The 25,166-nt window shown below is 38.2% G+C and overlaps 1 protein-coding gene across 14 annotated transcripts in view; it reads right to left on the reverse strand.

The window, feature by feature from the left end:
* Positions 1-25,166, reverse strand: part of C6 (complement C6) — a 73,236-nt gene that overhangs the window by 31,629 nt on the left and 16,441 nt on the right. For all 14 annotated transcript variants that reach the window (XR_014830686.1, XR_014830684.1, XR_014830685.1 and 11 more), the window contains 5 exon segments: positions 21,053-21,194; positions 15,523-15,661; positions 9,377-9,577; positions 5,178-5,418; positions 83-205 (listed from right to left, as the gene is read on the reverse strand). Coding sequence is in view for 11 of the 14 variants with exons in the window: in NM_001097449.1 (NP_001090918.1) it covers positions 83-205; positions 5,178-5,418; positions 9,377-9,577; positions 15,523-15,661; positions 21,053-21,194 (846 nt within the window). In the remaining 3 variants the exon portion in view is untranslated.

Raw genomic sequence — 25,166 nt, forward strand, 5'->3', positions numbered from 1 at the left:
AGTGGAGTCATGGGCAATATGGTACTTCAATGTCTGTCAGTCAGGATGCACTGGGTAAGCTGCTAATAGAGAGGGCGGTTACCTTCGTATTTCTCGGACATCCTGTTAGTGGTGCACCGGTGTTCCACCTTTGTTTTTGTAACTATAAAATAACGTTTCTTTGTTTCAATCCGGATACAGTTTTTGGCTTCTTCCTGTGTTAAACCTAGGAAATGGGTACAAACAACAACAACAAAAACCTCTGAGGATGCACCATGGAGAATTCAGGGAGGAGGGGTGTGAGGCTCTTAATTCTGGTGGGGCCAGAGAAACTGCACACCAGCACCCAGCTTCTCAAGTCCTGTGAGCTCCACCAATTAACAGCTTTTACTACAGAGTCAGTCCTTCCCAAGCCCTGGGATATCCTGAAGGGAAGAGTATCTGTGAGTCCCCACTGTGTCCCCTTCAACGCTGGCCCTAAGCAGCACATGCAGGGTCAGTCTGGCCCAGTGTGTGGAGGCCATGGGAACCTCGCCCCGTTGCTTACACACCATACCTCTAAGCTCACCTATCCTGCTGACCACTGCCCTGTGTAGCCCTGCAAAACAAAAGCTGAACACATGCTGTGTTTGGTGCCCCATGGTCCAGTGGCCTTCCTTTGGGTCCACCGCTGATGCTGCGAGAACTGAGTCCATTTCACTCTTTCCCTTGTTCACCACCTAAATCATAAACTTCCTTGGTCGCCTCCCTGAACACTCATCCACTTGGCTATGCGTCCTCTCCCTGACTCCGCTGCTCACTCCACCTCTACCCCCAAAACCCTTTCATTTTGCTCTCCGAAATTCCCACTTCTTTTTGACGTCCTCACTGACGCTTCTCTCTTTCTCCTTAAGTCAAGCCTGTACTTGATATGCTTTCCCTATTGTCCCCAAGGGAAGTGGGTGCTGTTTCATTCCTCTTGGGGAGAGGGATCTGGGCTTGACATCCTCTAGTTTCCCAGTGCTGCTTTCATACAATGACCCTCCCTAGTTTTATGTCTTGTAAAAATCCTGATGCTCTGGGGCTAAGGAATCCATTTCTGATACCTTTGGTCCTCATTGTTCTTACCTTTCACCAAACTTCCAAGCATCGTTTGTTGAAGGTTTTGGAATCTGAATCAGTCTTTCCCACCCCAGTGGTGACTATTATTCTCAGTGACTTCGAAATTGAGGGGAATGTCAGGATGTCAAGGATTGAGTGGGATGTGTAGTGCAAGGAAACAGGTATGGCTGTTTGTAGGCTGAGTTGGTATGATCTATCTCGGATAATAATTTGAGGAGACTGAATGTTTCCCTTAACAGCTTCCCAAGTCACCTGACCTGCCACCCAAAATACCCAAATTAGAATCCAGGTGGTTTGTTTGTTTGTTTGTTTGAGGTTTAGTTAAAAATTGCCTTGCAAGGAGTTCCCATTGTGGCTCAGTGGTAATGAACTCGACTAGTATGCATGAGGACGTGGGTTCTGTCCCTGGCCTTGCTCAGTGGGTTAAGGATCCAGTGCTTCTATGGCCATGGTGTAGGCTGGAAATTGCAGTTCTGATTTGAGCCCTAGCCTGGGAACTTCCATATGCTGTGGGTGCAGCCCTAAAAAGACCAACCATAACAACAAAAAATTGCCTTGCAAGATACAAGCACATGGTAGACAGAGGAGTTAAGTGAGCTCTTGAGCACCTTAAAGAAAAATAGTTTGTCAAATACTGATACTTAGGGTTGCAGATTACAATAGGCAAGAAAGAGTGTTCTCAGAGCTAGAAGCATTGTTTGAGCATGATGCTGAAATTTAAACCAAATGCAAAGATCCCTGAGGAATGAGGCTGTGTAGATGGGGATGGGGTTTCCTACTTCACAGTTTTTTCAATAGTTTGACACTTTCAAAGAGACATATTGTAGGTTGTGAGTAAAAAAATCCTTGGCTGGCAGCCCTCATGTTTGCCTGGCATTTTTAACTCTAACAAAAAAGATGGCTGTTTCGGTCAGGCTGAATCAGTATGACTCATTTTTCTTCTGGTAATATTGTTCCCATAAGTGCATCAGTCGAATGTTTAGGCAACGGGAGCCATTTAAGGCATCTATGGTGCATGACTCCTATCCTTTTCTTATTCTTTCATTAGGTTTTTATGATTTATAAGTGAAAATTAAATTGTATGGGACCAATTCATGAACTATGATGTAATTAACAATAAGCATAGTTAATTTTGTTACCTGAGGGTTGTAGGAGGATCCTTAAAGACTTAAATGGTGGATCTGTCTTATGAGCCATGGTGTTAGTTAGCTGGTGATGAAAACATCAAGGCTTTATCAGTGAATTTCGGTGGTCTGTTCTTCCCCACCAGATGCGCTGTAACTTGGGCCTGACCTCTATCTTCACCAACAAAGGAGTTGCTTGAGGCTAAAGCACTTGCTGCCTCAAACCTGAGTGTCCCTCTGATGTGGCACAAGGATGAATGCTTCAGAAATGTCCTCAACTGCTCTGACTGAGCAAAGGTCATCAGTGTTAATCAAAAATGTCATACTGATAAATAGTGGGGTGAATAGTCTGTATCCTCCAATTCAGAGCAAGAATGACTTCCCAGTGAAAGGAGTTTAAAATGACCATCTTGCATATTATATTTTAATTGTTTAATGTTTTCTCTGTAGTCCTGAAATTCTTTTTAACTTGCACATTGAAGCAATGTCAACTTTTATTCAGGGTTTTTCCTTTTTTATTTTTAGGGCCACACCCTCAGCAGCACATGGAGGTTCTCAGGCTGAGTCAGACTGGAGCTATAGCTGCTGGCCTACCCCACAGCCACAGCAATGTGGGATCTGATTCGTGTCTGCGACCTACACCACAGCTCATGGCAACACCAGATCCTTAACCCACTGAGCAAGGCCAGGGATCGAACTTGCATCCTCATAGATACTAGATGGGTTCATTTCCACTGAGCCACAGCAGGAACTCCTTATTCAGGTTTTAAACTGACTGTGGGATACTGAACAAGAGAGGAATAAATCAAGGGATGCAAATAAAAAGAAATTTAATTTTCTTGAGCTAGGGAAAGTGCTATGAAGTATTCAAGTCATTTAAAAAATTAATGACAAGGGGTATAATTCTTATTGGATAAAACAAATAAAAACTAAGCCTAAACTCTAGTTCCACATTATGGCTAAGTATAAGGGAGAAGAACTAGAAAGGGAAAAAAGGGAGGAAGCCAGAATATATATTCATCTAGAGAGTAGGCAAAACCAGGTAAGTATACCCACCGGAGAATTCCATTTTATTGACATTTGTTTCTGTCTGAGTATGCTTCATCTTAACCAAAATGATAACTGAGTGCCAATATTATTATTGTTACTCAGAGAAGTATATATGTGTGTATGTATATATATATTTAATGACTGCAAGAATATATATTCACATAAAATATTGATATAAATATATATCTTATTGAATATTTGAATATACATATATATGTACACCCTATAAATTAATACACTATATATATATAGTGGATGTGGATGTATACATAGTCTTGTATGGTTCAATATTTTTAGTTTTCTATCACATCTCAACCCCCATCTCTCTCTTATTTGTATCTGTGTGCCTGAAGTCTCTACCTTTATTGAAAGAGAAAGATGGAAGGTGAGAATGTTTCAGGAAGAAAGTATAGCTCATCACTCTTCATTTTGGTTATGGAATTTCAACTATTAAATTGCTGGACGGTTGATTAAAGATTCACATAATTCTTTAACTGACCTGGACTCTAAACCTTTAGAGGCTTTGCTGTGAATGCATGATGAGTATAGCTCATTGAGTGAGAAGTTAGTCTCTGGGCTACAGAAGCATTGACCAGAATAATTTCATCCCAAGATGAGAGGAAGCCAGAGACTTCTCTCAACCATTTTTGCTCAGCATAAATGTCAATGCTATTCTCAGTTGCAGAATACACCAAACTCATCAAGCAAATATACCTCCAGTGGAAAAGATAAATAAAGAAACCTAAGAGGCAGGTGGTGTAGAAAGCCTATCACAGCATAAATCCTTTGGATATCAGTAACTGTCAGGTCAAAAATTTTTAATTTCCATACTGAAAATTCTTCTCAAAGATTTTTATCCCATCTCTTCTCTTAAGAAGCAGGTCATGAAGGACATCTGATCACTTAAAGTTTGGAAGGGCTCAGAGAAGCTACCTTAAACATCACTCTTTCCTTACTGAGATATAAGAACAGAGGGATTGAAACTCTGTTGACCCCAGGGCTGGCTTGATGTCTTTAAAATAAATTCCTGATTTCTTTTGTATAAAAGTTAAATGATCAAGAATTCTGATTTATTTAGGGTAATTGGTCAGTGGAGTTCTGGTTATTATACAGTTTCTTAACCATGTTCTCAAGATAGAAGCACCACAGGACCCTGTGTCATTTCACACAGGAGCCTGAAAAAAAACAGGTGCTTAAGCTGTAATAATGATTAATATTGGCAATTTAGAATAATACTTAAGAAATAAAGATTTATTTATAAACTAAGTTTTATGTTGTTATTTTACATTTGAGCAGAAAAATATCACTGATTATATCCAAAGCTATAAAGTTATAAAATTTACTAAAATAAAAGTTCTTTCCATTTAGTTTCAAGTTTCATCACTAGTAGGTACATATTTGGCCCATATTAACTTAGTCCCTTGTCAAGTCCTTAATTTCTTTTCATCTTTTGCCCTTGGCTTTTAGTTAAAATCATTATAAGAAAAAGACTGCTAGTGGATTTGCTGTAACTACAGTTTTATAAAATTATTATCCCCTCTAAAAATGGTATAAGTAAATTGTCTTTTAGAATTTAGTTCCAAGATAAATTTTGTTTTCCTTGAGGTGACGGCATGCATCTCTCTTTAAGTAACCACAATGATGCAATTAAGATGATCTTAATGTCAGAAAGTTCTCAACCAAATCTGATGTCCAAAGAGGTTAAGTCTGTTTATTTTTCCTTCTTCTTCTTTTGGGTCTGAATGTCCTATTTTTATTTTCTTTCCCCGAGTGTGTACTTTTTGGCTGTTCTTCATATCATTTTGGAAAGAAAGCAGGGTCCAAGTAAAGTTAATAAAGAAGAAGAACTAAAATGATAGAGTAAGAGAAAAATGTAGGGCATGCTGTTTTATCAGGTAAAAATGAGGGCAGAAGAAAGCAAACCTGAGTTCTTCAGTTCCTCATTGCTAAACTGATAGAGAAGGTCGTACACGCCTCCCAGGGAGCCAGAGGTGAAATAGTGAGTCCCAAAATCATCAAATATCCGGCTGTACAAAGCAGCGTTGTATTCTAGAGGCAGATGGTTAAGTGCTTTCAAAAAGACGTCAGAAAGCTGCAAATCTTTAGTTTTCATTGTGAAGTTTAAGACTTTTATCACTTTATGGATCCTAATAAAACTGGAATCCTAAATGGCAGAGGAGAAAAGAGTGAAAAAAGAAAGATGATTAATGGTAATGAAAGCTTGAGCTATCAAGCATTAAATGTCTATCGTCAGCTTCCTTCTAACCACAGCATTACAATTGTTAACTCTCCATGGCATTTTCCCACATTACAAAAGGATGCTTTTCATCTTATTTTCCAGTACCTTTTCTTGAGATGTTCAAAGCGCTAAACAGATAAGATGATCTCAAGTGTGTAAACTGTGTGCCTGAATCATTTGCTCTCTACCAAAAGAGAACAAGTATCAGAAAAAAAAATAAGTCTTTCTTGATTGTCAATCATGGGTGCATCCCTACTGTGTTTTTTATTTAGAAAGCCTTGCTAATGCAAATAATTTTTAAAAATTTGGTGTAAATTTTCAATTAGATGTTATACAATGAGAATCAGTTCATAGCTTTGCCACAAACTGGGGACAAGCATGTCAATTTGTAATGGAGCAGGACCGTATAGGGTCTTCCTGGAACAGGTGCCCTGCCAGGTCCTCTGACTGCCTCTTGTCTGTAGAAGAACTTAGCCTCCTGGGCCTTCCTCAAGTTTCAAAGAATAAATATAATCAGAGAAGTGAGAAAATATGGAAAGAAAGGAAAACGGTCAAGCAAGACAAAATAATAATTGTTTAGCCATTAAACAAATTCAAGGACTTTATTTCCTCCTCAAGGGCTGTAGATCATATTCTAAGCCATATCCTGTGAGCTGTTCTGCAGATACTGAAACCCCCACCATGTGAAAAAAGTTAACCATATGCTTCCAAAATCACATAGACCCCAGACCAATTGGAATCAGAAGGTTGATGATGTCGGCTCCCACCAAACAATCTGAAGAATGTCCATGAGTTGATGAGGCACCCCTATGACTCCCCTCTCTCATCCTGTCTTTAAAAACCTTTCCCTGAAAGCCAGTGGGGAGTTCAGATCTTTTGAACATGAACCAATCTGCTCCACTAGGACCCTGTGCTTGGCACCCTGCAATAAATGCTGCACTTTCCTTCACCACACCCCAGTGTCAATAGACTGGCTTCCCTGTGCATGGGGCGAGTAACCCAAGTTTGGTTCAGTAACAAATTCTCTGGGCCTCGGTTGTCTGGGAAATGTCACTTCCTGCAGAGCCTTCATCTGTGACATTTCACACCACTTTCAACTCCAAAATGCTATGACTCAAAATTACACAGGGGGTAAAATAAAATTATTTGTATTCTCCTCCATCAGTAAGTAGAAATACTTGTTTGGAGGTTGTTTTTTTCTTTGTCTCTTTTTAGGTCAGGTTAATTTAGGACTAGGTGGTTAGTGCTATGCCCCAGATTTTATTGCATTAAATCGTGGCTTTCCCATAGCCACTGAGTTTGATGAGTGTATCCACATATGTGGTTCTTCGTAAAAAAATTTATGTACTCTAACCGATTTCTCAATTTTTGCAAGTTGTAGTGTCTAAGTAATAAAAAGAGAGAGGAGCATATTTCAGCCAAAAATCCTTATTAATTAAATTATTAAATTTTATTAATTAAATTATTATAGCTGTAAATTACCAAACAGCTATCTTTCTGTGTGCTGTAATTATGGCACAAATGCTAACACAAAGGGAGAAACACGAAGGGAGGAAAATAACCACAAGGACTGAAGAAGAGTCGACATTCATGCCCCTCCCTCTCTCTTTTCTTTTTTCTCCTCCTCCCTCCTTCTCTCCCTTCCTTCTTCCTACCTTCTTGCCTTCAACACATTCATCACTCAGCTATGCCAGATGCCGTGGACACAGAAGTGAACAAGGCAGAAAAAAATCATGCCTTTGTGGAGCTTATATCTTAAATGTCCATTGATTCTGTTTTTAAGTTTAATACTTGAATTTTGTCATGGAAGTGTGACTTTGGAAAAGTAGAGGGACTTTGTGCTTTTAATAAGATGCACACTTACTCCCTGAACATCCAAAATGTCTATTTGGATGTGGGCACTGAAATGGGCAGTTTGAAATTTCCAGGTTGATTTAAAAATGGAGTGGTGGAAAGTACAAGGGAAATTCTGGTAACTTGACTTAGCATAAGCATGTCCACAGTGCCCCACCTGTCGTTGTGTGATGGCTAGAACTGACTATTCTGGACTAAAAAACTATGAGACAGTAGGTTATTAATCATGTACAGTCTATTTCAAAATTCTGTGCGATCTTGCTTAATTTTAACCATCCTTTTGTTGGTTCAGTTTGGTAAAGCAGTTTTAAAAAAAGCACTGAATCTTACTGAGATAACTGGTATTTTGACTTTGAAACAGACTCTCTGCCCAGCAAGTGATTAGTCAGGTCTGTGATTGACAAAATAAATAAAGCATTAAACTTCATTGATTTTCAAGCTTGTGAGATCTTGTTTTCACTATTTGAATTCTAAGAGAGGTTGCAGTAGCATTTTCTGTTTAACCCTAGATATCCTTATTCTGTTCAGATCTAAACAAAGATATTGGGTTGAATGGTACGATATTGACAGTCTTGTAAGTCAAAAATGGTTGAATATCAGTAGTTTCAAATGTTCAAATCTGATACTGCAAATAGCCTGAAATGTTTCCACTTTGGGGCAGACTATTACAGGATCAAATAACAGCTGTCTACCTACAGATCCAGGTTTTACAAGTGTTCTCTAATATGTTTGAAACATTTATAAAGCAATTCTGTGAAGCAAATCTTAATGTTGAGACTGGTGTGTGTGTATCTATATATATATAAATATATATATATATATATCTGTACATTTCTACATTCCTACATTTCTCTTTCCATCTCTGATTATATTTTTAGGCAGTTATTTCCGATCCTGGATATAACAGCAGAAAAAGCCAGGGGACTTTTAAAAAGCCGGAATCACATGCCCAACCTCAGATATTCTGAATCAGTAAACTAAAAGGAGGGCCCGGGGGAGTTCCCGTCATGGCTCAGCAGAAATGAATCTGACTAGCCTCCATGAGGATGTAGGCTCGATCCCTGGCCTTGATCAGTGGGTTAAGGATCTGGTGTTGCCATGAGCTGTGGTGTAGGTCATAAATGCAGCTTGGATCTGGTGTTGCTGTGGCTGTGGTGTAGGTCAGCAGCTGTAGCTCCTATTCAACCCCTTGCCTGGGAAGCTCCAAATGCCATGCGTGTGGCCCTAAAAAGGCAAAAAATAATAATAATAATTACAAATGAACATATACAATATAAAAATAAATATAAAACAATCCTTAGAAATCCTAGGAATAGCTTGGAATACAAATATTTTGAACTATCGCAATAAAACTCAGGTTTCAGAGGCCTGTGATGACAGTAGTGGGGAAGGATATATTTTCAAGGAGATTGTGGGGAATAGGTAAATGGGGGGGCTATAGATATTATTTTATGCGATAAAAGGAAAAATAGTTTTAGTTATGCTCTTTAATTAGAGAAAAGTAACCACCAGCAGAATTTAAAAGTTTAGTAGAACTGCAAAAAGACCAAAAACCAAAAAAGAGTAAACAGAAATGTGACAAAGAAAATGAAAGTTAAGGAACAGGAAATCAGCAACATGGTTAAATGAGGAGGAAAAATTGAAAATAGAAGAATCATGATCAGGTATTTTGGCGAGGATACTAAATATACATTGGCTGAATTTCTCTAGCAAAGACCCTAGACTGTAAGATTACATTGAAGAAGCAACATTCTGTTAGGTGTGGTTTATAGGAAATATGCCTAAAGTAATAAGACAGCAGTTAAAGAGAACACAACCATAAACACAGGTAAATGCATGCAAAAGGAAGTGTTATTGTACATATTATCTCTATAACTTTTGAAGTGGAATATGACAAAAGAAATGTAAACCAATGGCTGTGTTAGAAACCCTACTGATTTGATATTAAAAACTCTCTCCTTCTAGCATGATTTCTGCAATTGGGGCTAATTTCTAGGAAAGAATAAAAAGATAAGAACCATTTTTTTACCTTTTTGTGGGAGGCTTGAATAGCTTGTTTGAAGGCAGAATTATGGCTGCTGGTTTGGCTTTTCTTTGAGGAATAAAAAATTGGTACATGAAAAGAGCTCTTCTCTTGGCCGAAACCTGTGGCTTGTTGATCTTTACTATTTTCAAGAGGAATTAAATCCTCATAGAAATCTGTTTCAAAATCATCTTCTTTAGTTTGTACCTGGAGAACATCCATATGAAATAAGACATCTAGGAAATATTAGAGCCACTTGTGAACACCTAACACAATGATGCTTCATTCATTTACATGTTCAATAAATATTTGTTGAGGACCCATTTTGCTAAGGAACAAGGAATAGTGGTGTTCCCTGCCTTCAGTGAATCAATCAATAGTTTAGTGAGGGAGAAAGATAATCACAGACCCTTCTTAATTCAACGTGGAGGGTATTGTGCTGCCCAAGATTGCCACTAATAACTACAAAACTCAGAAAGGCAATGTCAAAAAAGTCTCCATCAAAGAAATGACTCCTAAACAGACTTAGGAGAGCTATTTTCCTAAGAAAATAAGAGCTATTTTCAGTCTCCCTGTGAATTTAATGCCATTTGCAATCAAATTGAAGGTGTTTTTCAGAAAATTGAAGCGTAGAAAATGGGAGGGCGGGTCTTGTGCTCCCCTACTCTGGCGCCATTGTCATCCTCTTAGCCTTATTCAGAGTTGGGCATTAGCACTCCACTGACCAAGTCTTCAAGACAGAAGACAGGGTACCCTCCTTCACTGTTGGTGGGAATGTAAGTTGGTACAACCACTATGGAAAACAGTATAGAGGTACCTTGGAAAACTAAATATGGAACTACCATATTACCCAGCAATCCCACTCCTGGGCATATATTGAGACAAAACTTTCATTGCAAAAGATACATGCACCCCTATGTTCATTGCAGCACTGTTCACAATAGCCAAGATATGGAAACAACCTAAATGTCCACTGACAGATGACTGGATTAGGAAGATGTGGTGTATATATACACAATGGAATACTACTCAGCCATTAAAAAGAACAAAATAATGCCGTTTGCAGCAACTTGGATGGAACTAGAGACTCTCATACTAAATGAAGTAAGTCAAAAAGATAAAGATAAATAATCATGTGATATCACTTATATCTGGAATCTAATATATGGCACAAATGAAACTTTCCACAGAAAAGAAAATTATGGACTTGGAGAATAGACTTGTGGTTGCCAAAGGGGAGGGAGTGGGATGGACTGGGAGTTTGGGGTTAGTAGATGCAAACTATTGCATTTGGAGTGGATAAGCAATGATGTCCTACTGTATAGCACAGTGAACTATATCTAGTCACTTGTGATTGAACATGATGGAGGATAATGTGAGAAAAAGTACATATATGCATATATATATAAAATTGGGTCACAGAACATTTGTTAAGTCAAATATAAAAGAGAAAATAAAAATTTTATACACACACACACACACACACACACACACAGAACAATAATCAGTTAGTTCCACCTGGTGGTTGGGTATCAATTTTCACTGACTGGGTCTAGGAAGAAGAGAAAAAACAACCAGTGGGACTTGACTAATTATGAGTAGAGCAGGTATTTTCCAAGTACAAGGTGTGATTATGCTGGTAAGAAGAGAACAAAGTTTTAGTTTTATTTTTTTAATTTAATTTTCTGTTTTGGGCTGCACTTGTGACATATGGAAGTTCCTGGGCCAGGGATGGAATCCGAGCTGCAGCTGTGACCTATGCCAAGCTGCATGACAATGCCAGATCTCTAACCCATTGTGCCACAGCAGGACCTCCTGGACAAAGTTTTTAAAGTTGCAGAGTAAATTGACTGAAGAGTACTTCTTCATGTCAAAAATGCTTGTCTGGTTTGCAATGGAAAAATCTGTTTTAAGATATTCAGTATTAAAATGCACTGTGAGGCAAACCACATGACACAATTAAATAGCTTGCACAATTAGTCAAGGAAAGAAATAACCCAGCTGCAAGAGAATCTTGCTCAACAGTAAAATACAGTCAAAAGTTCAGTGTTCTTTTGAGATATGGCAGTGCATGCTAGTTGGCCTTTAAAATGTCCACAAATGAAGCTCATCTGTGAACAACAAAGCAACACCATCATATATAAATATTGTTGCTGACATTTCTTTAAAAACTCAGACTACAAATACTTTGTTTTATAGACTAGCTCTCACAGGAGAAAAGATGTGTCAGATTAAAGAAAAAGATATTTGCACATAAGGAGGGGATATTGGGTATCTGTGCTCAGAGAAAATCTGATCACGTATATTAGCTTCGTGGGAGGGTAGGTTTATAAGTGAGCAGCGTTGAAAAATTAGATTGAACTAGGAAACTGGGGCCAGGTGTTAGATGCCCTGCTCAAGTATCCGGACTGAATTCTGAAGGCAAGATTTTGCATCTAGTAAGTTCTTTAAATATATTAATTGAATGATTGAAAAATTGGGAATGTTACCATCACATTTGTTTTGCAAAGACTGCATTAACTATAGCTAACTAGAGGCAAAGGGAACCCTTAAAAAAACTGTTCCAAGAAGCCAAGTGAGAGAGGACAATGGCCAGGCCTAGGGGAGCGGGGGTTGGGTAGAAAGAAAATGGAGAATTTGAAAGATACATAGGAGGTAAGTCCACAGAAATTGTTGACCAAGTAGATGTGCATGTGTGGAGAAGAGAGGGAGAGAGAAAAAGAGAAAGAGGGAGAGAGAGAGAGGGAAGGAGGAAGAGGGGGAGGAGAGAATGGGAATGCTGTTCCTGCAGGAATATAGAAAAGCAAGATACTTTTGAAAAGAGCAAGATGAGTTCTTTTGGTGGTGTGTAGGGAACATCTGGTGGGCTCTGATTAACTTCATTTTCCTAGATTTTCCTAGGAAGTGATGTTAACCAAACTCTAGGGAGAGGTTTCAATCCCCATATTCTTCCTAGCCAGTCCTGACCATCCATGGATCTTGTGGGCTGATGGCTCCCTGGGGCTGGATGTGTTGTTGATCCTTTCACTTAAGTGTTTGAAGAAAGGGTTCGGGTTTGTAGGAAGGGGCAGAAGAGAGTTAAGAGAGATTGGAGGAATGGAGGGGACAGGGTGACACATAGTATCTGGTAGTGTGAGGGTTAGAGACAGAACCTACAGCTGTGGATTTCACAAGAGGTTTAGGGAGGCTTTGGGGGCTCTGCAGACCTAGGAAGAGGGAGACTTTGTCTAGGTAGGTCAGTATATTGGTAAGAGTCAAAGTCTAGACATAACTACTTTCTGTATTTTGCTGGTGACAGAAAATGCTTAGCATACAGCAAGTAGCAAGCAGCAGCTCCAAGGAAAAGAGAGGAGGATTCTTGAGGAAGTGGGACGACTCTGGGAACTAGTGCAGAGATCTTATGGGGACTGAGCTCTGTGTTTAGGAGTTGGGGATCCCTGACGGGCAGAATTCTTTTATTGGTCTTCCCTTCTGACTTCCTGCCCAATTGCCTTCCTTTCAAGAGCCCTCTCTTTTCTTAATGTACCAGCTAGCCCATTATTTTACCTGTGTCAATAAGCTCTGCTATTGTAAAAGAAAAAGAGTCAGATGCCTGCTGAATGTCTCCTGCTCTATTGTTTCCAATAAGGAATAGCTTAGATTTGCATGGCTGCCTCTTAACGGCATGAACAAAGAAATACGAAAATCAGTGGAAAGTAAACCGGTAGCTGTGACCTTGGGTCTGGTCATTTCCAAATCTTTGTTTAGAGAAATATCATCATGATCTTCCTCAGCAGTTGAATATTATCGAAAATTCACTGACATAATAGGTAAAGATCAGCTCAGATTAAAGTAGACAAGTTTTAAAACTATGTGGATAATGAAAGAAGTTTACTTTCTTCTGAATGAGGATTTTAAGGCTGTATTTCCTGGTATAACTTGCCATGCGGGCTTGGTTGCCAAGTTATATGGGTGGATCCAGTATTTTGCTGGTAAATATTTAGCAACCACCTTTCTGGAAGTGGGGGAAAGCTGTCATTTACTACAGCATTTACCTTTCCTCATGTTGTATGTATTCCTACCATAGCTGACTTCGAGATACCTAAGTGATGGCCTCGAATTAAAACTTGGAAGGAGATGGACAGTAACAAATGATTATACAGTAATTTTATGATATAGACACAATAGATGTAAATAACCTCCATTACACTGATAATGTCATCTAGCACAGGAGACACTGGACTAGGAGCCAGGAGCCAAGAATTCTAATTCCTCTGTGCCATTTTCTTGCTGCATTACTCTGGGAAGGTTTCTAATGTCAATGATCCTAGATCTCCTATTAGGAAGATGAGCATCAATAATTTTCCGTTTCTGAGAAAGCTGTTATGGCACTTGAGTAAAACAACATATGCAAGTACTTCAAAAACTATAGGTGCTATGTAGGTGTAAAGTATTATCTGAGCCCATATTTGGCCTCATACACAGAGCTTAACATTTGTTACTTGTAAAATTGTAGAAAAGAGATGCTTGCTAAGAATATATGCAGTGTGGTTTTGGGGAAATTATTGTATTTTGAAATTAAGCTTATGGATTGGTTGTTTCAGGGCTAGAAAGCATCCTCCAACATGACAATATTGTATGTAAATGTTTGAGTTTTGGCTCTGTCTACAGAGCCTACTCAATACAGCTTAAGAATAGAATACCTCTTCCATCAGTGACAGAATTTTTGATGTTATTTTTTCCTTTAGAAAAAATGTATCTTCTGAGTTCCTATTCCACAGGCCAGCAAGATCTTTTCTACCCCCTTTAGTGATGGTGGGCCCTTTGGGGTTAGCATCTTCTGGATCTCTGGGGAGAGAGTGGGTGGTTCTTTTACCTGGTCAGGAGCATGTGTGTTACTCTTGTCACATTTACCTCCAGGCAAAGATAGGACTTCTTAGGGTAAGTCTCCCAAAAGGTGTTTGAATTTGTCAGTTAGACCCCCAAGGACATTCTCCTAATATATATTAGATGGTTTTAAATTGAGTTTGTCAAATTGGAAAATGCCTGTATTTGTATAGTTATAAAAGTTTTTCAAAAAGAAAGATTGAATGACTTTTGCTGAACTCAGACTAACTGTAAAGTGGTTTCAGAAATCATTTGACTTTCTGAAATTCTCTCTAGCATGTCAAATTGGTATGCATGGGTATAACCATTAAAATCCTGTCTTTACTGTTTCTCTCTCTCTCTCTCTTTTTTTTTTTTTTTTTTTTTTTTTTTTTTTTTTTTTTTTTTTGGTTTTTTGGTTTTTAGAACTGCACTAGCAGCATATGAAAGTTCCCAGATTAGGGGTTGAATTGGAGCTATGGCTGCCGACCTATGCCACAGCCACAGCAATGCAGGATCCAAGCAATGTCTGCAACTTACACCACAGCTCACGGCAATGGCAGATCCTTAACCCACTGAGTGAGGCCAGGGATTGAACCTGAATCCTCATGGATACTAGTCACTAGTCGGATTCATTTATGCTCGTCACAACAGGAACGCCCTCTTGTTTCTTTTATCATAAATTAAAAGAAACACATTTTTTCTTTTTACTTCAGTTCAACAAGTATGGAGTAATTATTATTTGTAAGGCACTGGGCTAGATTCTGAGAATATATAGTATGCTTGCTACCACTCAGGAAAACAGAAAACCAAACTAGCTAATAAAATAGGAAGGAAGGTAAGCAAAACTACCCCCATTATATTTAGATTCATCTTCATTTTTTTTTTTTTGGAAGCCAGATACTCTTTCATGTGTAAATTTTTTTACCTAACAGAACTAACTATGGTAAGAAAATTCTGAACAAACCAAATAATTTACCTGAGTGAGGATATGTTACAGCTATGTGTTCACTGGAGAAAGCCTGGACTCTGGAATTTGGAAAAGCTGTACTTAAATCTCTAATCCACTGCTTACTAACTGTTTAACTTTGGGCAAATTAGTTGCCTTATTTTCATATCTGTAAGTCGATGATAATCACACTGACCCCATCGAGTTGTGGAAGAATTAAACACCAACACATAACAGGTGATTATACATGGTCATTACCTTTTTATTCTGTCCCTTCCTTCATTACTATTTTGTCATTGGAAATCGAGCCTATAATCAGCATTGGTGTTGGGAGTGCCCCCCCCAAACGCTGTCGTACCTCAAAGTCGACGTTTTCTAGATTGGCTGGAACACGAAATGGATTACTGGCTTTACTGCTTTTGACGGTTTTACATATTCCTCCAGTGAAAGAATTACCTAGGACTTCTCCTCTGGGCTCTCCTGCCAGAATATGAAACCTAGAAACAGAGTAATTTTTAAGAATTCAATAGATGTAGAGCAATATTTAAATTTTACCATGTTTGTGTGAAAGAAATTCTTCTCAGACATTTTTGACTCCTGACAGATGGCTTGAAGGAAAGTCCATTTTTTTCTGAACCATGGGGAGGTGTCCAGAAAGGGCTGGAAGCCAAAACTCAGCTCCTTGGGCTCTGTGAAATTTTCCCTATTCTACCTACTTAATTGTTCCGGGCTTTTGATAGGAAATAAAATTTGGGCTTATATTTATTTCATGACTTGTAAAACAAGCACAAATTTTGGAAGCAGATTATAAATAAGTTACTACATAATTTATTTCATGACTTGTAAAACCAGTGCAAACTTTGGAAGCAGATTATGAAATAAATTACTGGATACTTCTGAGTCCACTTCCTTAAGTAAGATACACAGTAAAAGAATTCTTACAAAGGGCTAGTAATGAAATAGTCACAGCAAAATTTTAATGGGATTGTAATTATATTAATATTGTTTTTATTGACTACAATAATAACATTTAAAACAGTCTAGCACTGTTTGAAGTATGTTAAATAGTAGTATTCTATTTGTTTAATATTTATACTAACCATGGGATGTAGATATAATTATTATACTCATTTTATAAATGAGGAAAATGAAGCACATAAAGATTAATTAGCTTAGCACAAATATAAGGTAGATGAAAAACTTATCCAAAATAGTAATCGTTTCTCAAGTTCCTATAGATACTAATAAGTACTCTGTGAAAAAGAGTTTTGTGTCAAAAATTTGGTAATGCTGGATTACATATGATGAAATAATAGAAAATATGTATCATGGCCTCTGCCCCATTTCCTGACACAGAGCTTCTAAAACCCTTGTCATTTGTAATTTCCTGAGTGCTAAGAGCACCAAGAGCATCTTTTGTTCTAATGTGTGGTCCTTGACCACAGCTTTTGACACAGGGCTCCTGACTGGCTTGGGGTATCTCTGGTGATAGCCGGGCCTTCTGTGCCAATGAGGTGTTGGGCTCCTGGATGAGGGCTGGTCACTAGGAAAATCAGGCCATGACTCCAATCTTGGAATTTTGAGCCTTACCCTCCATTCTCCAGAGAGGAGAAAGAGGCTAGAAATAGAGGTCATGATCAATCATGCCTATGTAATCAAGCCTCCATACGAATCCTAAAAGTACAACCTTCAGAGAACTTCTGGGTTGGTGAACACATGGAGGTACAGGGGAGTGGTACCCAAGAGGGCATTGAAGCCCCAAGCCCTTTCCCACATCCTTGCCCTACTCAGCTGTCATCTGTATCATTTATCACGTTCTTTTATAGTAAATTAGTAAACATAAGTAAATTGCTTTCCTGAGTTCCGTGAGCAGCTCTAGCAAATCAATCAAACCCAAGAAAGGTTCGTGGGAACTCTCTATAAGACAGAATCACAGGTGAAAACCTGACTTTGTAATTGGCATCTAACATATGGGGGGGGCAGTCTTACAGGACTGAGCCTTTAACCTTTGGGATCTGACACTATCTCCAGGTAGACAGGGTCAAAATTCAGTTAAATTGTAGGGTACCCCACTGGTGTTGCAGAGAGTTGCTTGGTGGGGGGAACCCCACATATTTGGCATCAGAAATGTTGTGAGTGTGGCAGTAGTGTGAGAATAAAAGAGGTACACAGGAGAACCCATCTGGGAATCAGTCTCAATAAAGCTGTTAAAAAAGAGTAAGAGAGGCTGTGGGGAAAAGGGAGCCCTTTCATACTGCTGGTGGGAATGTAAATTGGTACAACCACTATGGTAAACAGTATGGAGGTTCCTCAAAAAATTGGAAATAGAACTACCATATGATCCAGTAATCCTACTTCTTGGCACCATAATTTGAAAAGATACATGCACCCCAATATCCACTGCAGCGCTATTCACAATAGCCAAGACGTGGAAGCAATCTAAATGTCCATCGACAGAGGAATGGATAAAGAGGATGTGGTACATATATGTAGTGGAATATTACTCAGCCATAAAAAAGAATGAAATCATGCCATTTTCAGCAACTTGAATGGAACTAGAGATTATCATGAAGTTAGTCAATGAAAGGCAAATATTATATATCACTTATCGGTGAAATCTAAAAAGAAGTATAAAAATGAACTTATTTGCAGAATAGAAACAGACTGACAGACTTTGAAAACAAACTTACAGTTACTAAAGGGAACAGGTGGTGAGTGGGGGAGAGATGGATAGAGGGTTTGGAATTGGCATACGCACACTGGGGTATATGGAATGATTTCTCAACAGGGACCTGCTGTATAGCACAGGGAACTCTACCCAATATTCTGTGATAACCTGTGTAGGAAAAGAATTTGAAAGAATGGATGTGTGGGTATGCATAACTTAATCACTTCGTTGTATAGCAGAAATTATCACAACCTTGGAAATCAGCTATGCTTTAATAAGACTTTAAAATTTTTTTTAAAAGTGTGACTTTTGTGGGTTCTGTAAGATGCATCTCATAGCCAAATTCCCATCAATATTTGAATTTGTTTCAGTGGGTATTTGAGGGAGGAAGTAATGGAACTGATCTGGGAAAAACTTTCCAAAGCAATCAGTTAGCAGGACAAACACAGGTGTTGGAGACTCATTTTCTGAGTTAAGAGGAATCAATGAGGAAAAAAGAACTATTGACCTTATACTGCCTTGTACAATATACTTACAAGTTTGTCACAAACAAGAAAGAGCTTGAGAACTGCTCCCAGGTCATGAGGAATCTATAAAGTAGTAGCTGCTTGCAGAGAGCTGGGAGATAGGAATTTTGTGGAGGTGTCTTGGTCAAGGGTATGCCTGAAGCACTTTTCAGGAGTAAAGTCAACAATGCAGCAATTTTCAGCTCTATTTTTGTCTTCCCTTCTGTGGTATTTAAGTTGACTTTAATTATTTTGGTATTTCAAATACATCATTGCATTTAATATTTTAGGTTTCTAAAGTGTTTTTTTATCAAATTTGGCTTTAAGCATTATATTTATGGTAACTTTTTGAATTTAATACAAATTTATATATATGCACATATATAAATATGCATGTGCATTCATGTATTTATACATGTATGTGTGTGTGCGCATGAAAGTGTGTGTGTGTGTGTGTGTGAATGCATTTGTACCTTGGCTGAACTTGAGCATAAACAAACAGTATACTATTATTGTCTGACTCTTGCTTTAGATTTAAGACCCCAGTGACCGATGTTGACAAAGTAGCAATGTTGGCATGTCTTATTAAATTCTTTCTTGGAGAGATGCTGTTTAAAAGAGGTACAGCCACTCAGGAAGCTACTTTTTTTTTGGACAGAAATATGTGGGAGGGGGGGGCAGAGATTCTAAGGCCAGCAGATTAGAAAGAGATTCCAGTAAGCAGCTCTCAGAACTCTCCATCTCTGGCGTCGCGAGGGGAGAACTGGCTGTCCCCAAGCCAGCAGGTTTTGCTCATTTCTGAGAATCCTTGGGACAACAACTCTCATTGGCAGGGGGCCACAGGGTCCTTCTGCCAAAGTACACATAGCACATGGTCCTCTCCATCTGTAACTGGAGAGTCTAGACCAACTGAACAAGAGGTGAGTTTGTAATGTCACCCCAAATCAATCAGAACATTAGAAAACATGATTAGCAGTGGGAGTTTTTGGCTGAGTTTTTTTCCCAAAGAAAAGAAAAAAAATGAAACCATTGCTGCACATTGGTAAGAAGATGCTGCTGAAACATTCTCATTGGAATCACCTCTAATTAGGAGTTCTTAGGAAAGAACCGAAAATCAATTTGTAGTCATCCAACATACAGATGAAGAAACTATAGCCCAAAGATATTTAATTACTGGGTTAAGATGTATTAAGTTAATGCAAAATAGGTCTAGAATGCAGCTGTCCTGACTTCCAGGCTAATGGCTGTTCCATTTTGCTGCTGTCCTTGAGTTTGGTTCAATAACTTCTAGTTTTTATTCTAATCAAATGAGGTTGTGTTTGCAACTGCTGCTGTTTGTCTTTGTGCCTCAAGGTTTCATTTTATACAAGTCTGGCAGCGTAAGTAAAGACTTTTTAAAAAGCCCACTACAAAGCAATAAAAGCCTATAGAAGAAAACAATTTGCTTTCTGGCCAAAAGTTGAAGGGAGAATTCTTTACCATGAGAATAGGAGAGTACAAGAGATTACTTTTATTAGTTTTATTTAATACTTCCAACTAAGGCTTAGCTCTTTTGTTTTCACTGACTTCCCTTATATTTCCTCAAGTTTTTAAAGATATCGTCTCAGTCTAATAAATTTAGAATCTCTTGCTAAACCTCCAGTGTCCTCGTGACCCAAAATAGGAGCATTAGAATTTCTGAGCTCTATTCAAAGATTGGGAAATGGTAGAAATCACCTGGGTTTTGATGTCTAGAATTGAATCCTGTTCCTCCATTAGTTGTTAAACTTGGACAGGCTATTTAATCTTGCTAAGGCTCAGTTTCCCGGTTGGGCAAGTAGAACCAGATGGTAATGCAGTATTGACCTTCTGCTTTTAAATTGTACTGACCTACCCATGCATCACATAGTCCACCTGAGAGAAAGTTTTGGGTGCCCTAGCCATGTTCACCTCACCACCTACTTCCCTATTTTTTCACCCCATTGTTTTTTATTGCCCTCTTTTTTTCTGTATTTGCCTGACTCCTTTCCTTCTGACTCTGTCTCCATTGATGGCTCAGGGCTTGCCTCTCGTGCTTAAAAACTGGTTTTGCTTCTTGAGTATTTTCACTTTCAATACATTCCCAAGCATACTTTTCTGATACCCTTTTCTCCATTGTCAGTGGGAGTTTTTTGGCTGAGGTTTTCTTCCAGGGAAAGGAAAAGAAGGAAATGGTTTCTGCACATTGATAAGAGAATGATGTTGAAGCACTCTCATTGCAATCAACTCTAATTAGGAAACTTTAGGACAGAACCTCAAATCAGTTTGTAGTCATCCAACATATAGATGTGGAGACAATGCATTTCTGAGTGCATACCCACCCTTTCCAGATCTAGCCCCAAGAATGCACCCTGGCACCACCCAGCATGGCTGGCTTCCTACCATTTTGCCCTGATCCACTCCAGAGCCGTCAGAGGCTACATGAGAATTAAAATAAATTATGTTTATGAAGTACTCATAACTTTATCTGCTACCAACTGAATGTGAAAATGTTAAATTCTTTCATTCCCTAGGAGTGAGGATTGTAGTCACATGTTACGTGAGTATGGCAGCCAAGTGTCAGGGACAGGCTGGTGGGAGGAGTAAGAGGTTGATGAGGAAGGTGGACAGTGGTGGGTCTCATTGCTTCATTGCTGTTTCAGCTCATTAGTTCTGAGATGGTTTGACTCCCCCAAAGATAAGACGATGTTACATACCCAGCGCCCATCAACTGTACACTAGGGATGGGATTATACTTCCGTGAGCATACTGCTTTTGTTCTCCCACAATTCCTCTCATCTGAATTGTCTCCACAATCATTTTCTCCATTGCATTCCAACTTGCTGGCAATGCAGCGACCTAGTCAAGAAATGTAACATTAACAACAAATGGTCATTTAAGAAGGTATTTATTGATTTGAAGCATGACTACTTTAAATTTCAAGGGAAGGTTGAGGGCAAGTTTTCATTATTTGTGATAAAAATTTAGGAAATATGGAAATGGAATGACAAACTGATATTTTCCTTAATTTTTTAGGATTATAAGAGTCACAATAGAACTACTTAGTCACTCTTGAATTGATAGTCTTAAGTAAAAAAAATAATTCTAGAATCGCTTTCCCATTACAGTGAGTTTGCCATAGAAGTCATGTTCTGATGGAGAAAATTAACAATAGGTTCAGAATTTTGTTTTGATTCAGGATAACAGACTCGAGATCACTGTTTTTATTAAAAAAAAAATTTCTCACACATACCCATCTACTGGTACACATACCAACATGGATGAGTATCTAAAATGTTATGTTAGGTGAGAGAAGCCAACACGGAAGAGTCATGTCATTTAAGTCCTTTATTTGATGTTCAAGAACAAGGAGAGGGATTAAATGGAAAGGGGAAAGAGACAATTTTGGGAGTTCATGGAGATTTTCTGTACCTTGATTGGGAGTTATTTCCATGGGTGTATACATCTGTCGAAATCAAATTGCATACTTACTATCTGTGTATTTTACCATATATACTTATTTTACTATGCATAATTACTACATATTTTATTATAGATATTCACTATATAGGGTTATTGTTAGTAATTGTTTTATTGCATATCATTTTCTATATCTAATTATTTTTGGACAAATTAAATGCCTAGGTACTACAGTATTATGTAGCAGTTTGAATGAATTTAGAAAATAGTACCAATTCCATGTACTGGTATAATTCCCCTTCTTTTTAAACTTGTTGAATTTCATAAGGATCCTTGGAATGAGTGTGCACCTATTCATTACAGAAATTGAAATGCTTTATGTACAATGACAGATAGCCCCTCTGCCTCTTCTCTACAATCAGGGATGTTGGTATCTGTACTATTATGTGCAGCTCTCTTTGACAGTGATGAAATGTTTTACTCAGGATTATCTGGTTAACTGTTTTAAATTGTGAGGAATATTTCACTATAGCTACGCATGACTTTTTTTTTTTTTTTTTTGGCCATACCTGTGGCATGCAGAATTTCCTGGGTCAGGAATAGAAACTTTAGCAGTAACCAAAGCCATAGCAGTGACAATGCTGGACCCTTAACCCTCTGAGCCATCACAGAACCCCTTTGCATGGCTATTTTGAATAGCTGAAATACTGAGGAAATTGGATATTCTATTGAATTAATTTTTTTTTTTTACTAATAGAGAGTTCCCTAGCAAGCACTTAGTTTCAACTTTTTTGGTTAATAACCTTAGTAAGAAGGTAGAATATAATAAAAGTAATTAAGTACTCCTTTGATTATTCAAAATCTTGCATTGCATCAGGATGATTACTACAAAGAATTATAGTTATAAGAATTAAATATGTCCTGTACCAAAGAATGAATGGGAAAAGGTGAAGGAAAATTTGCATAGTACCGGATTTGTGGAAGTCAGCATGCTTTAGTTAGTGTATATATAATAGTAATTCTAGAATCCCTTTCCCATTACAGTGAGTTTGCTGTAGAAGTCATGTTCTGATGGAGAAAATTAATGTATATATACACACACACACATATATTTTATGTGTGTATATACATGGACATATTTTATTATATATATGTACATATATATACATATAATATGCATGTGTATATATACACACATATATACTATACATATATATACTTACACATGGAAATATATAACCATTTAGAAATTGTGCATATTTTTCCTATTTACTTGAACTGATTTGTTCAAGTAAATAATATACCACAGTGGTATATTATTTTTATAACCAGTTGCAAATTCTCATCTTAATGCTTAAGATTAGGACTTTGAGGGAGGAGTTGGCATAATGTGTAGGGGTTAGCATCATGGCTACTTCCCAAAGAACTATGCATATATTAAAATGATAGATTTAATTTGGGGGGACTCTGAACAGAAATCATGAGAAAGGAAAGAAAAGGTAGTTTTTTTGTTCATTGAGGACCTAATATCATCTTGAGTCAAACAAATAATGGTCCACCCACCCTTTTATTCCCTTTGAGAGTGGCATTAGTGATGTTTCTAAGACAGAATCTTCAGGGGAATATTTAACAACCAATAGGCCATGGCACCACCCAGTCAGAATGGATGCCAGCCATATTTGTGCCAGGGGTTAGCTAGTTAGTGGCTAGATCCTGGGAAGATCTAGGGATTCCTGGTGAAGAGATCTGGATGATAGGGCAGAGGTCACTAAGACAGCTCAGGGTAGCAGCTACCTAACAACCATTACAGATACATTTCAACAGTTCAATTTTTACCACTAGCTATGGACATAGTGCTGATGGACTAGAGATCAGCGTGCCCACACCACTAACTTTCATGAAATTTCTCATCATGAATTGGTAGCCCATGGATGTATCAAAAGCCTTCTCAAGCTTATGGATGTTTTTGGCATAAACGAACTCTTTTGTAATGAATTTCATATAATCTATTGAATAAAAGAATTCTTCCTGATAATCTATTCAAAAACTACCCTTCAAGCTTCAAATAGTTGTGCTTCAGTTCTGAATTTTTATTTTCATATTCTGTATCTAAAGCTTAGATCTGAACTCCCCTCAGCCATTACCATCAAGATTTTTCTCATATTCACTCTCTTGTCAATACGTGATATTACCTTATTTATGTAGATGTAATACATTTCTCTCTCCTAATGCCTCACCCTCATATCTCAGGTTTGGGGTGTGTCAGAGAAAAAACCCTGACACCAGCATTCCAGTCTGACATCCAGAAAAGTTTGGCAAAGCTGAAGTCAAGGAGCAAGGAGTAGAAAAAACCTTAGATCCAAGTCTGGGGTGAGTTTTCTTTAGGAATTTGAAATCTTCTCTCTAGTTCTAAATACTTTTCAGGGTATTTCAGAGTACACAGAAACGATGTGGATTTTATTCATCTGAACTCTAATTTTAACTTTAAATTGAGTATTTACATAAGAAATCAGTGAACTATGGCCCAAGGACTAAAACTGACCTGCCACCTGCTTTTGTAAATAGAATTCAATTGGCACACAGCCATGCTCATTTGTTTATATACTGTCTATGGCAGCTTTGAAAGTATGAAGCCAGAGCTGAGTAGGTGCTACATAGACCGTATGGCCTGCAAAGCCTAAAATATTCACCATCTGGACCTTTACTGAAAAAGTTTGCAGAAGTCTGATCTATCCCGTTCACAGTGCTCAGCTTTGGAGCGCTATTAATTAGCAAGAGAATACATAGTTTAAGTAGTATAGTCAAGATTTGACTATAATCTAATGATACTTAAATATCAGAGGTTATGCACTTGAATGAGAATTGGACTTGAAGGGAAAATTGCCATAGTTAAATCATTCTTAACCTCCTCTCTTGGGATTACTTTTGGAGCCGTTCAATGGAATGCGCCAGAAAATTTGTCACGTCTCTAGTCCTCCCTTTGACAAACTATCATACTGTTAATATTCTTATCTTAATAAACTATATTAAAATCTTTTAAATCTGTCACTCTTTTTCAATTGCTTATGACGATTTTGGATTTGTACTTTTTTTTTTTTTTTTTTTGTCTTTTTAGGGCCACCGAGACATATACAGGTTCCCAGGCTAGGGGTCTAATGGGAGCTGTAGCCACTGGCCTACGCCAGAGCCACAGCAACACCAGATCTAAGCCGCATCTGTGACCTACACCACAGCTCACGGCAATGCCAGATCCTTAACCCACTGAGCAAGGCCAGGGATTAAACCCACAACCTCATGGTTCCTAGTTGGATTTGTTTCTGCTGCACCATGACAGGAACTCCAGATTTGTGCTTATTAATTGCCAATTTTTAAAAGTATCTGCCCCTTCCTCCTTCACCTTTTCCTTCCTCC

Source organism: Sus scrofa, chromosome 16 (assembly GCF_054392235.1).
Source record: "Sus scrofa isolate SSC_HxYL_T2T_F1_AM1 chromosome 16, Sscrofa_HxYL_maternal_Yorkshire_Landrace_v2.0, whole genome shotgun sequence".
NCBI lineage: Eukaryota > Metazoa > Chordata > Mammalia > Artiodactyla > Suidae > Sus > Sus scrofa.